The 14,017-nt window shown below is 40.6% G+C and overlaps 1 protein-coding gene across 1 annotated transcript in view; it reads right to left on the bottom strand.

Annotated features, from left to right (window-relative positions):
• Positions 1 to 927: 927 nt before the first annotated feature.
• The window catches only part of LOC146350098 (uncharacterized), a 49,117-nt gene continuing 36,027 nt past the window's right edge, over positions 928 to 14,017 (bottom strand). The window contains exons 3-5 of the mRNA XM_084841764.1: positions 6,512 to 6,608; positions 4,244 to 4,372; positions 928 to 1,289 (exon numbers count right to left, since the gene is read on the bottom strand). Of these exons, the coding sequence (XP_084697890.1) occupies positions 1,208 to 1,289; positions 4,244 to 4,372; positions 6,512 to 6,608 (308 nt within the window). The 3' untranslated portion in view covers positions 928 to 1,207. The remainder of the gene's footprint in view (positions 1,290 to 4,243; positions 4,373 to 6,511; positions 6,609 to 14,017) is intronic.

Genomic DNA, 14,017 nt, shown 5'->3' with positions numbered 1-14,017 from the left:
CAACAATTAGCTGAATTCCTTATTAAAGTGACATTGTGGTGTCCAATAGACATGAAACAAAGGTTTTTGCTGAATAAGATACAGCAACATGAAGATTAAATTTTTGGCTTTCACATGTGTTAGACACTGCAGGAGCAATCCTATGCATGTTTAGTTATAACTTTTTTCTTAGGATTATTTTCTGTCTAAACATGCATAGGATTGCACCTTAATAGACCTATCTAAAATTGTTAAGCAGTTTATCACAACTGGTTAAAGCAAGTATTGAACACACTAGTCATGTGTTATATCCGGTCTTAAAGCTGCTGCCTTTCAATTTCAGCATTTATATATTTTGAAAGCAGGATGATAATTTTGTCCTATTAATTCTGCTTCACACAACTCTGCCTCACACTTTATAAACCTCTATGAACCTTCCTTCACCCCAGTTTATCTTTTCTTATCTAAAAGCCCCAACTGTTTTCTTGTGGGGGGGGAATAAAAAGTGTTCCATGGCAACATAAAGACTCTTAATGAAAATATCTAGTAAATAACTCTCAGAAATCCATAACCTCACTTAAAGCACACTAGATATGACTCCCAAAGCAAAGCTAAATTCAGCAAAGGAATACTTAAAACAGATTACATAAACATGAGTAAATACTTCCATAAAAATGAGACAAAATTAAACTTTATTATAAAAAGTCTGTTGGGTAAATATCTACCCCGGTGCTCTTGCAAATCCTGGTGTGGGGAGAAAAGTATACCTAGCTCACCTTGATTAATTCTGCACTCTGTTCATCTATTGTGAAGAACAAGTTTGAGTTTTATTGTTGCTTCATGATGGAATGAACTAATTTCATCATTCCTCAGATGTATATCTCTCTGGAAGAAAATAAAAAAAAAGAATCCTAGCCTATGAAGGAACAGTCTAATAAGGCTTTATTTCATACTAAAGATTTTGTTTTTATTTGGATGGGATCAAACAGTTATTCAAATTCTTGTGTGAACCTAGATTCCAAATCTTTAAGAAGTAATTATAAAGCTTTCAGTCTTGCGCTGTGTCCTTTGAGTAAAGAGAGATAAACCATTTATGTTAAATATACAGCACCTGTATGACAGCATCTTAAGATACCGATACCTTATGGAAAATTCAGTGCATGTAAAACATTTGTAATTTTGTATTGTGTTTCTGTGGGATCACTGAACATTCCCATGCATTCTATAATCAAAATAGGCTGCTGAGATAATTTTCACATGTTTCTTGAGAATGTTTCTTCATACAGTGCTCAGCTTCATAATTTTTGCATCTATAAGAGATTATAAAGAATCAAGTTCAGTCTTCCATAAAACTGCTCACTAGGGTGGCCAGTTGCACATTGGCAGCAGACCTTAATTATGTTTATTCCTAAGAAGTTCCCATTGAATTCAACAACCCTTACTTCCCAGTAAGTTCACTGAGGACTGAAACAGTAGTGTGTGTTTTTTAATCAGAAAAGTACTCAATAGAGGCTTTCTTCTAAGGGGAGAAATCCTATGGATTGCATTCTAAAATACTGTTTAAAACTAGGAAATTATACTTTCTGACCAAAGCTCTGTTTTGGTTTAGGCCTATGGGGGAAAATGCTCAGCGTGGTTATAAAAGCATCCCATCACTGGAAATATATACATGCAATTATTATAAAATGGATCATCTGTTATTTAACTTAAGAGAGCAATCCTATGGCCGCTAGTCAGCGGCTAGACGGCCATAGGATATGTGGTTTTCCGGGAACTGACCTCTGAATCCACGCTCCAAGGTCGGTTCCCGGAGAACTGACCTTCCTCTCCTTCTGCGCTGCCTTGAAGGCAGCACGGAACTTCCCCCACACTCCATGCTCCGAAGAGGAGTGTGGAGCATCCAAAATGGGGCATTCTGGGGGGTGTTCCAGGGTGGGAAAGACAGAGATGTCGGTATGACATATCCTATGTGTCGTCTGGCAGCCTTCTCCCCCTCTCCGCCTTCCTGTGGCTAGACAGCCAAAATCAGCTGTCTAGCTGCAAATGCAGGGCAGGAGAAGCACAGAGGGAATGATTCCCTCCATACTTCTCCTGCCCTGCATTGGATAGGCGGTCTCCTCCAAGTTCAGAGGCAGCCATCTATCCCCATAGGATTGCCCCCTTAAGTTTGTTTTTCTAAGCAAACTTGTAACCATCCAATACATATTTAAGCATTATTTATGTCTGTTGATTGCTACAGGCTTAAACATGCTTAATTCTATTTTGGAGTGTGGTCATTGTTTTCATTAACTATAGAGTGACATTAAATAACTGGAAATTATGTGGTTATTCTCTCTGTGTTCTTCCTGCAAAACTTAATCTCAGCAATCATCTAATTACTTCTAATGTCCCATCTGTCTGAAAGTCTGCTGGCTGTTCATGGTCTAAAAGCCATTAGTGGCCTAGACGAACACTGGTGAGTTTAAGTAGTTCATGTTGGAGAAATAGTATTATAAAAGTGAAATCTCCCCCCACCCCCACCCCGCCGCCCAATATGAAAGGACTGGATTATAAGCATTAGGTATTCCGTGGAATGATAGACATTTGAAAGTCTGTAGATCCTAAATAATATTCATTTCTCATTAATTTGCTACTGTCTGACAAAAGTTCTGTTTTTTGTTGTTGCTTCTGGGCAAATGGGTTTGTAATTAGCATCTTTTTCTAGGTATATCTTGTTCTTCCTCTGAAAACTAAAAGATCATTAATAATCAATGAGGATTAGTTATTTCTGTTGAATTCAGTGTGGTTCACAAGAGGTCCTCAGTTAATTTAATCTGTATGTAATCATGGCAATGATAAAGAAAGTGTCATCTTGAAATGTCACTCTGAAGCTGAGCAGATATCTCTTTCTCTCTGTTGAAAGATTTGCATATTTCTTTGCATATATTTTATGGAGGAAAATGCCTGCTTAGTCCAACCATGTGAATTTGAAATAACACATTTAATATTCATGCGTACTTTACAGTGTACATTTAAAAGAGTTTCTTGCACCATTTTCTTAAAAAAAAAAAAAGAACTATGTAATACAGTGAGATATTAGCTATAGACTCATGAGTGCACCGATAACCATCCTCGTGCAGCTTAAGCAAAAAAGGAGGCTCCAGGGAAACAATTATCTTGAAACATCTAGTCAAAACACCCATCAGTTCTTTGGCCTGCACCAGCCCCCTTTCTTCACTCTTAGGTTGGATATGGAACGAAGACAAGGAAGTTTCTAGTAGTTCCTGCTTGTGGGATTGTAATTCCCAAGGACACAGTCTTCCAGTTAGGAAAGAACATCTATTTCCCCCTGCACTACAACTTGATAAGGGAGAGAAGTATGATACTTCAGAAATATGCCTTGGCTCCCTGGAGAAGCATCTTCCCATTTATTCTGTGCTCTTGAGGGTCTGACTACTCCAGACTGAGGACTGGGAAGCTGAATTATTAGAGGCCACAGAGACAGGATGGTGGAAGAAAGGGAAGTATAGAAGAAACAGCAAGTTGAGATTCAAGGTCTTGAGGGAAGAGGCAGATGTCAGAGGAAAGTGGGGCAGGGAGAGAAAGCGATTAGTAAGAAAGGAGGCACTTCACAGAAAACCTAGGGTAGATGCAGTTCACAAGAAGGGAGTAGGTAGAGAAAGGAGTTTGGAAGAGAGACAGTGGGGCTGTGGTCCAGGAACCAAGGAACAAAGAACCCCCCAAAAGTGGGATGGCTAAATTTCACATAATTATTTATATGACCAGCCCAATAGTTGGCTATTGAGATAGCAGTAGGACACCTTTCCAGGATGTGGTGAAAGAAAGAATCCAAAAAGAATGTTCGTAGAAAGGGATGGAAGGATGGTATTGTTCCCTATACAAGCAACAGAAAATAAATAAGCTTGGAGCAAACAATACAGAGTCATGCAGATTGTACTTTTCTTGGATTTGTTTGTTGTTGCCAGCTCTTATAACCCAAGTCAACTCTGGGGATCAGATTGTAGATCTCACTTCATTTCTGTTTCCTTGGAATCTATGTGCCATTTTACATGCATCGTAGAAGCATCCTTTCCCTATGCATCTAGTATCTTATGTGAGTGAAGTGGTAACCACCACATTTCCTCCCTACAGAAACTCATTATCTCCTTTGGGGGAAATACATGAATCCCACTTTATACAAGATACCATAAACGTAATGTGTGACTCGCACGTTCATTTCCCCCCATTTTTACATCTTTGGTACATATAACAACAAACTGCTTACCTGTCTTTCTTTCCCATAATTAGTCTGCAGAGGCCTGAACCAAGTTTCATCCATCTTATGAAAGAGAGCCAAAAGAAACCATTTCCTTCAAAAATGGGACAAGTTTTACCAGGTGTTGCAACTAATTGCCTGAAATAATGAGATGTTGTCCAGGAAGAATAGTTACAGCAGAATAGTTCCAATTAACTGATAAAGACAAAGGTCAAGACCAAGGGAAGATGCTTCCCAAAGTTTTCTATCTAAAAAACCTACCCAGAAAGGTTATTTCAAATATGATTAGTTAATAGCCATCCTGAGGGATGCCAATATCTCAAGGAGATGGAGACTTGCCTAACATAAGAGGATAAAAACAGGTGTCAGGCCAATGGAACGTTGAATTTGCTCCACCCTTTGAAGATACCACAAGTGTAAAAAATATTTCCAGAAGGTCCCTATCCCTAGCTAGTGAGAAAGACTTCCGGATGACTTACCAGCTACACTGAACATAGAATCTTTGTAAATTACATAGGTAATTAGCTCAGTTGATCTAATAGTATGAAGTATGTTCATGTGGTTTAATTGATGCTCTCCCCCAGACCTAGTACCACCTCCTATACTGGTAATATTTTCCTTTCAGATTGAGTTTGGAAATGGCTGCCCAGGGATTGGATTTTAGAAGGGTTTTCCCATACAGTTGACCTATCCCAATCAAAGAAAGATTTTTCTTTCCTGTTTTCAAACACTATTTGTTGAGCTGGATCTGAGTGCCAAGGGTGCAAATCTGTAGAAAAATGTTTTATTATTTGAATGTACAAAATGCAGTTTGCTGCAAATATAATGTGACTTGTAACTTGGCCAGTTTCACACAGATCACTGTGGATGTCCATTGTAAATTCCTCTATGACAGTTTATTTTCTTCAGTGAATAGCCATTCATATGTTTGAATGGTAGAACACTAGCCAATTCCTGATGCCGAAGAGTCACCATAGAAGATCCTGTCAGGTTTAAGGCCAATTTCTGTAAACCGCAAAGCTCTGAAGCAATGGACACTGTGTCTTTCATACCATCCACCATTAGCATTGCTAATTCTGCCATTTGATACTCCCTTCAACTGATCTCTGGATTGAATGGTGTTATGTTTACACATTTTCCATATTATGTTTTCTTTGCCACCATGTTCCATTTTGCCATGGGGGTTCAGATCTATTGTGCTCAGCTATAAATATTTGACCCTTCCTTCTCTCATTTGTCTGTTTTCTCCTGCTGAGCCATTGCCTTGTCTTATAAAAGTCAGTTGGACTGAGAGAGGCCTATGAATGATAGCCTGTCAGGGGCTGCTAACCTCCTTGAGCTACACAGCACTTTCCCTCAGCAGGTAACATCCTGGAAAAGCAATAAGCGTGACAGGTTCCAAACATAAAGGGCGGCCCTTAGTTTTACTATAAGGGAGCAGTGAACCAGGTTTTTTTTATTACCAGTTTGTTTTGTTTTTGTTGTTTTAACATAGATTGATATCAGTAAACAGAGCCAATGCCCAGGGTACCTCTCCTGGGTCACTTTAGGTTAAGTCCCAAATCTGGTTGTACTGATAATGTTCAACAGATTGCAAAAATAACAAGCTTCCTAGCTTCTAAAGCATTTTTTTTACTCTTAGGTATATATGTGTATTGCATACCTTACTCCAAGGGGCTCAGAATCATGTGCATTAGCATTTCCATTCACCATTTTATCCCCCTGTAAGAGAAGTTAGGTCTGCCACTTTCTCTCTGTCCAACCACACCCATTAAACTTCATGGAGAGTTGAACCTGGAATCTGAATCCTGGTCCAAGTATAACAGTCTACCTACAACACCACCTAATCCCTTAGTGTTATTAACGTTCGTTGATATTAGAGTTATAAGCAAAATAACCATGAATAAACTTGTGTAAGTTCAAATGTGACTTACTCCAGTTTAAAGGACACTGTTCACTGTACATGAAATGTTAGGAAATGATTTTTGAAATGTGTTAATTACTAGTTGTCAAGCTATTTAGTGGTCAAGGCTACAGCAAGAGTTCCACAGTGCCACCTTTTTAACCAACAAAGCTAGTAATATGCCATTGCTCAGCATCAGTGATATATATATATAATGATTATCACCATGAAATGTTGGTTTTTATTACTGATAAGCATCTATGCCAAATACTTCAACTTTTTAATGTCTTAGATGACTTTTAGATAGTTAAACTAAATAGCAATAGAAAATTCTATTTGACTATGCATAAGCAAAGGGCACAATAGAGATTTACCTTGAAATCTGCCCCTTCTCTCCATGATCAGGGAATATGCCAGCAGATGCCTGGAGACAGGAACTGGGAATTTGGGAGCTTAATCCCATCATAGGGGCTGCAAACCAAGGCAAATACAAAAGGGAAGGAATGTCAGTGAGAGGCAGCCCCATCCCAGAAACAAGTCCTGAGAATGCAAGATCTATACACCAGCCAAGAGATGGGGAGCTCTCTGAGACCAGAAAAGTCCCACCCCTGAAAGTGAAGGAATTTCATGGCATTCACCATCTATCTTCTTGGTTAACTAGTTATTAAAGGCAGAAGCATCACTCTAGCTGAGCTGAAGGCCACCATTGCCAGATTCCTGGAATCTGCATGTTCTTCCCCATGCAAAACAATACAGGAACTCACTTTGAGATGTTTTTCTCTAGCTTTGTGGACTGAGTTACAGCTGGGGATGTCCGGATTTTGTGAAATCTGTCCCGTAGGTGTTTTGTGGATTGTGTGGTATTGTTCGTTCCAGTGTCCATTCATAGATGTATTCAATTTTTTAATTATTATTATGTAGAAAAACATGAAAATAATTCCATGAGAAGGTCTACAACAATTTACATCATTTATGTTGGTAGTAACATTTAGCATATTGTCCACCATTCCATTTAACTTTTCCCTGCGAATATTTTCCAGGATGGTGTATATCTCAGCAGAAACGTGTGTATTTTCTTATGAATAAATTTGTGTAAATTTCTGGAAAGTAGAAAAAAGAAAAATCTACAGGCACTGCACAGCCTGAAGAGGCTGGTCTGCAGTGGATTCTGCAGGTCAGATTCTTAGAAATGCAAACACATTTTAGTCCATCTCGAATTTCTCCAGCATTGCTAGTTACAACTAAGGATGTCAGAGAAATCTGCAATGGAGCCAAATGAGTTTGGATTTTTATGAATCTGATTCATGGATTCCACAGTGGATCAGCTTTCCCACTGTGGGGTGGATTCCACAGACTTGCAGACCGGTTTTGTAAATTTCCAAATTTAGCACAAAATTGTCATAGAAAAATACACAGAGCATTTTTTACAACCAGCCAAAAATATGAATTTCTCTATAGGCTAAAGTGTGAAAAATGCACATTTTGGGGGATTTTGCACACTTTGGGGGAAATTGCGCATTTTTGCACATGCGAAAATGCACAAATGCACATTATGCATATGTGGATGTGTGCGAATTTGGAAACTTAAAAAAATCCAATTCCTTTGATGGGCAGACAATGGAACAAAAGTCAGTTGACAATCCATGAAACACAGACGGAATGGATTTTACACAGTCCATACATCCCTAGATACAGCTGCCTTGTAACAGTAGGAGGAGAAGGACAAATGCTTGCATATGAGGGAAAGGTGTAGGTAAAGCTACAGAACTCTGACTTCTTAAGCATATAAAGGCTTTACAGAAGGCTAATAAATATTATGCCTAAAATAACTTGTGGAAAGTACTGTAACTTGGAATTGTTTGACACCAAGAGTGGGTATTATTTCTCCCATATTTCATCTGCACCATTCATCCAACAATATACTCTTTAATCCTTCTCAAAGTGAACACAAGCTCTACCAGAGTCAATCAAGTTGGGGAAATTGACTGCTTCTACCACTGTACACACACACACACACACACACACACATTCTCACCAACAGCAAAAATGATTATATTTACTCCACTTCATGAAGGAAAATACATGACTCAGATTTGCCTTGGATTTTTTAGTAAACTGAAGACAATCTCTGTAAGCAGTACAGAACGTAAAGGCTGCTCTCTGGGTTAAAAATAGCAAAATTTCACTGAAGGGAACATCAGTACTCAAACCACTTTTTCTATGGCCAGCTGTGAATTTTGGCATCAACAGGAAACATGCACAAATGTCCATTTATGAATTCATGATTTATCACAAATACCTATTCACAAAACTCAATATTTTTGTTATAACTACCATTCCTAGGTACTGCTAATGTCTGGCAAGGAAAAAGGGAACAGCCCCAAAACTGCTTTGCAAACTTAAGTTTTATCCTCCTTCAGCAATGTTTAATATTAGTGAACAAATCCAGTACATAAAAGTGTTGAAATAAAACAGTTTGTGTAGATAGAGAGCTGATTCACATTGTACTGTACTGTACTGAAACCTTTACCCAGAAGGCATTTCATAGGAATGGCCATTGGTATAGAAGCTTCTTTTTATTTTGCCCACCTTCTCTTTCCCTGGGCATGCACGCACACAAACTTTTAAGAGTACAAAGCTCATTCACTTAAGGTTGCTTTGAGCATTATGATCATCTGATAACAGTTCATGTGTGAGTAATTCATGCATTTTCTTTTGGGGCTTCTGAAATATCATGTAAAGAAGGAGGTCAGATTTCTCACTCATAATGAGATGTGTAAGGGCTTTTCTATATGAGGCATTTATCATGTGCTCATCATTCCTATTCATGGTTGTTTAGAGGTTCTTTAGATAATGTCGTGACCCTCCAGTTTTGCTTTTGTGTCTAACTAGCACTTTCAGCAAGTATTTTTAGAGCAGCCATTTAAAATGTGCCATTTAATTATGAGAGCAAAAGAAAGTGTGATTTCCTCTTGTATATTGGTGCTATTCTGCTATACCACAGTGCCATCTAGAGGAACTCCAAACCCTCTTAAGAGTAGGGATGTATGAAAGTGACTTACCTTTCGCGGATTATTTTGATGGTGGGGGGGAAGCGTTCCGTCCCTCCCCCTGGAATCCTGGCCGGGGGGGAGGTGCTCCGTTCCTCCCCCCGGAATCCTCGAACGGCCGGCTGTGCTCCGCAGCAGCTCCGTGGAGCAGCCGGCCAGGCCCGGCCAGGCCAGAGCCGTCCGCAGCCGGATTTCTGGCTGTGGAGGGCTCTGGGTAAAAAAAACAACAACCGCGTATGCAAATGGTGGCGGCTACGGCCGCCGCCATTTGTGTTCCTTCTTTTTGGCCGTCCTTCTTTTTGGCGTTCTTTCTTTTTGGCACTATTTGCATCCCTTCCCTTTTTCATTCACCGTTTTAGCCTACATAATCTTTACGTAGGCTAAAACGGTGGATCAAAAGGGGACGTAAATAGTGCCCGCTACGCTATTTGCGTTCCCCTTGATTTTCGCCATCATAGTCTACGTAAATATTTACATAGATTAAGACGGTAAAAAGAAGGAACGCAAATGGCGGCTGCTGTAGCCGCCGCCATTTGCGTATGCATTTTTTTTTAAACCCACCCCCAACCATGATAGGCTATGTAAAGATTTACATAGCCTATCATGTCTTTTTCTTCTTTTTTTTTAAACCTAGCCATGATAGGCTATGTAAATCTTTATGTGGCCTATCACGTCTTTTTTTTTTCCCCACAAGCCTGGAAATGGTGGCGGTGGCAGCCGGTCGGAAGACCGCCCACCGGAGCCGGAGCCGCCGCCGGAGCTACCGCCGCCCGGAAGATCTGCCCCAGGTAAGTCTCATCCCGGGGGGGATCCACGGGGGGGCTGGGGGGTGGCAGGCTGTTCCGCCACAGATTTCGGGGGGCCGAATGCACTAGCATTCGGCCTCACCGAGATCCATGGCAGAATTCTCTGACATCCCTACTTGAGAGAATCACAAAAACTGGATAAGTGAACATCTATCATCGCTTCATCAAAAAATCAGCTGTCCTTAGCTTTATAGCTAATATATAAATTCTGCATGTCAAGCAATGATATGCAGAAACCTATTGGTATATGTACTAAACGCAATAGAATGGTTTATCATGCAATAAGAACATACTACAAGGATGTATTTATACTGTGGACCAGTAGCAGTACAGAGCAAACTGTTCAAACAGGTGCCATGGCTAAAGGATATGCTTATGGAAAATGTGGCTTTTTCTGGATCACTAAAGTGACTCCTATGCCTAAACATTGTCCAGAAAGAGCTTTTTCTTTCTTTTTTAAAAAAGTGATTTCTAGTGTTGACAGATACTTGACACCTGAAACTTCTGGGCTGGAGCTGTTTTGAAAGAACTACAGTGGTGGGCCTGGGAAGCAGGAAAATGCTGACCAGCTCTGAAATCGGATTCTGGGCCGGTTTCTTTGCAAAGGGAGCCTAATGATTTCTTCGAACTTTAGACTTACTCTTTTGTGTGTCATGTGGTATAGTGGCTATGTAGAATAACACATGACACAAAAGTGAATGCTCAGTAGTGATATTTTCCAAAAAGTCATTTATAATGCAATAAATCTCTAACAAAAATGTGACCATCATAGAGCCAGAACACTAAGATTCAACCGTGTGACAATGACTGATGGCATACTGACAATTAAATTGCTATAATGATTATATAATCTGTTTTTTAGAGCACATGGACTCTTTTCCAGATGAATCAACTGTACTACAGGAGGAGACTGTTAAATTTCTCAATAGTGTTGATGGTCTTGCAAGACTGAGATGCCAAGTTCTAGTCAAAATAGTATTTTGGTGTGTTTATGTATTGGAGGAGGAGGTGTCCTTCGGCCAGAAAGTCTTGATTGCTAAACAGAGTAATAAATGCCATGTGTCCGGCTTTCCCTGCCACATTTTAGTTAATCTTGTTAAGCAGGTTATTTGGAAAAATACTGGTCTAATATATCACAGGCAGTGACCTGGCCAAATGACCTATGGTGATCACATGAAGAATATCAATTTCTACAATTATTGGAAATAATTAAAAGCTTTACAGCTCGGCCACCTTCTTGTCAAGTTGTTGCATTTTTGAGTACCAGAAGCTGGCATGGACTGCAGGTGAAAGTGCAAATGCCCACACAGCAGACAGACAAATTCATTAATTATATAGCCAAATAATATTGAGCTAGAATTATGTGTGTAGTAGAAGACATTTCAAGCCATTAGGCAGCCCAACCTAACAAGGCAATATGGGCAGGGAAAAAAACATTGTATAAGTGTGTGTGTGTGTGTGTGTTTATTTATTATAAACCACCTTTCTACCAAGAAAAATGGCCCTCAGTGTGGCTGTAGGTATAAATCAAAGGGCCAGCTAGGATTTGGATGTCTCTTTCTAGGGCCCAAGGGGCAATGTGGCAGGATCAGAAAAACTAAGGACAAACAGGCAGGGAACAAATAAAGAGCCCAGGCAAGATTCCAAGATGGGCACAAGGAGGCGAGTATACAAAACAGGAAAATGTTCAAGACACAGCCAGACAGCTCTTAACTGGATCTGATGACAGCAGTGTTGAAGAAAAGTTTAAGAAAAGCCTGTTTCCTCTAACAAAGAAGTGCCGCCAGTGGTAGAAGCCCTCTTGGTGGCCCCAGAAGATATATATATATATATATAGTGTGTGTGTGTGTGTGTGTGAGAGAGAGAGAGAGAGAGAAAGAGTGAGAGAGAGGGGGGGGAGGGATGGGATCACTATAGGTAGTTGCCATGTTTTACCCCACAGTGCCCCTGGAATCATTCTGAGGGGAATTATTGTGTGTATATAGGGGGAACATGGTGGCCACCAGTAGGCATCCACTGAGAGGAGCTCCACTATCACTTGCACAGATAGCAAACTAAAGTTTTAAAAGGAAGGGGGGAAAGCACTGGTGCTGCTGCCTCTAACAAGGAAGCTTCCCTGAAATGTTTGAATAATTTCTCTGTCCTACTAAAAAACAAAATGTGTCATCTCTCCCCACCCCCAGTTCATTCCCTGCAAGTGGGGTGGTGAATGTGGGATGGTTATTTTCATCGGGCTGGTGGTGGCCCATAGGTAGTTATGATGGTGAGACGTTTCAGGCTGTTTCTCTTTGATTACCTGGAGCTGCCTTTCAAAAGTCAAAGGAGACATGCACCAGTGTATGAGGGATGACGAGTTACAAGATCATATAAGAATAGCTATCCCATACTTTGAATTCAGAGACAGGGAGCGGACTTTCTTTTGTTGTTCAGTCGTTCAGTCGTGTCCGACTCTTCGTGACCCCATGGACCATAGCACGCCAAGCCTTCCTGTCCTGCGCTCTCTCCCGGAGTGTGCTCAAGTTCATATTCATTGCATTGGTGATGCTATCTAGCCATCTCATCCTCTGTCGTCCCCTTCTCTTTTTGCCTTCAGTCTTTCCCAGCATCAGTGACTTTTCCAGTTACTTTTCTCTTCGCATTAGGTGGCCAAAATATTTGAGCTTCAGCTTCAGTATCTGTCCTTCCAATGAGCACTCAGGGTTGATTTCCTTTAGGATGGACTGATTTGACCTCCTGGCAGTCCAGGGGACTCGTAAGAGTCTTCTCCAGCACCACAGTTCAAAAGCATCAATTCTTCGGTGCTCAGCCTTCCTTACAGTCCAGCTCTCACAGCCATACATTACTACTGGGAAAACCATAGCTTTGATTATACGGACCTTTGTTGGCAAGGTGATGTCTCTGCTTCTTACTATGCTGTCTAGGTTTGCCATAGCTTTCCTCCCAAGGAGCAAGCGTCTTTTAATTTCATGGCTACAGTCACCGTCTGCGGTGATCTTGGAGCCCAAGGAAATAAAATCTGTCACTGCTTCCATTTCTTCCCCTTCTGTATGCCAGGAAGTGATGGGGCCAGATACCATGATCTGAGTTTTTTTAATGTTGAGTTTCAAACCAGCTTTTGCACTCTCCTCTTTCACCCTCAACAAGAGGCTCTTTAGATCCTCTTTGCTTTCTGCCATTAGGGTGTTATCGTCTGCATATCGGAGGTTGTTGATAATTCTCCCGGCAATCTTAATTCCAACCTGTGATTCATCCAACCCAGCATTTCTCATGATGTACTCTGCATATAAGTTAAATAAGCAGGGTGACAATATGCAGCCTTGTCGTACTCCTTTCCCAATTTTGAACCACTCCATTGTTCCATGTCTGGTTCTTACTGTTGCTTCTTGACCCTTGTACAGGTTTCTCAGGAGACAGGTAAGGTGGTCTGGTACTCCCGTCACTTTAAGAATTTGCCACAGTTAGTTGTGATCCACACAATCAAAGGCTTTAGCGTAGTCATTGAAGCAGAAATAGACATTTTTCTGGAATTGTCTGGCTTTCTCCATGATCCAGCGAATGTTGGCGATTTGATCTCTAGTTCCTCTGCCTCTTCGAAACCCAGCTTGTACTTCCAGTAGTTCTCGGTTTGCATACTGCTGAAGCCTAGCTTGTAGGATTTTGAGCATCACCTTGCTGGCATGTGAAATGAGTGCAATTGTGCGGTAGTTTGAACATTCTTTGGTGTTGCCCTTCTTTGGAATTGGAATGTAAACTGACCTTTTCCAGTCTTGCGGCCATTGTTGAGTGTTCCAAATTTGTTTGGCATATTGAATGCAGCACTTTAACAGCATCATCTTGTAGGATTTTAAATAGCTCAGCTGGAATACTGTCATCTCCGCTAGCTTTGTTGTTACTAATGCTTCCTAAGGCCCACTTGACTTCACTCCCGAGGATGTCCGGCTCAAGTTCAGTGACCGCACTATCATGGCTATCAGGGACATTATGATCTTTCCTGTACAGTTCTGTGTATTCTTGCCACCTCTTC

The sequence above is a fragment of the Heloderma suspectum genome, chromosome 3 (genome assembly GCF_057233095.1).
Source record: "Heloderma suspectum isolate Gila_16-S chromosome 3, 16-S_ref, whole genome shotgun sequence".
NCBI lineage: Eukaryota > Metazoa > Chordata > Lepidosauria > Squamata > Helodermatidae > Heloderma > Heloderma suspectum.
The sequence above is the reverse complement of the archived record's forward strand: the minus strand, read 5'-3'. Positions and strand labels throughout refer to the sequence as shown.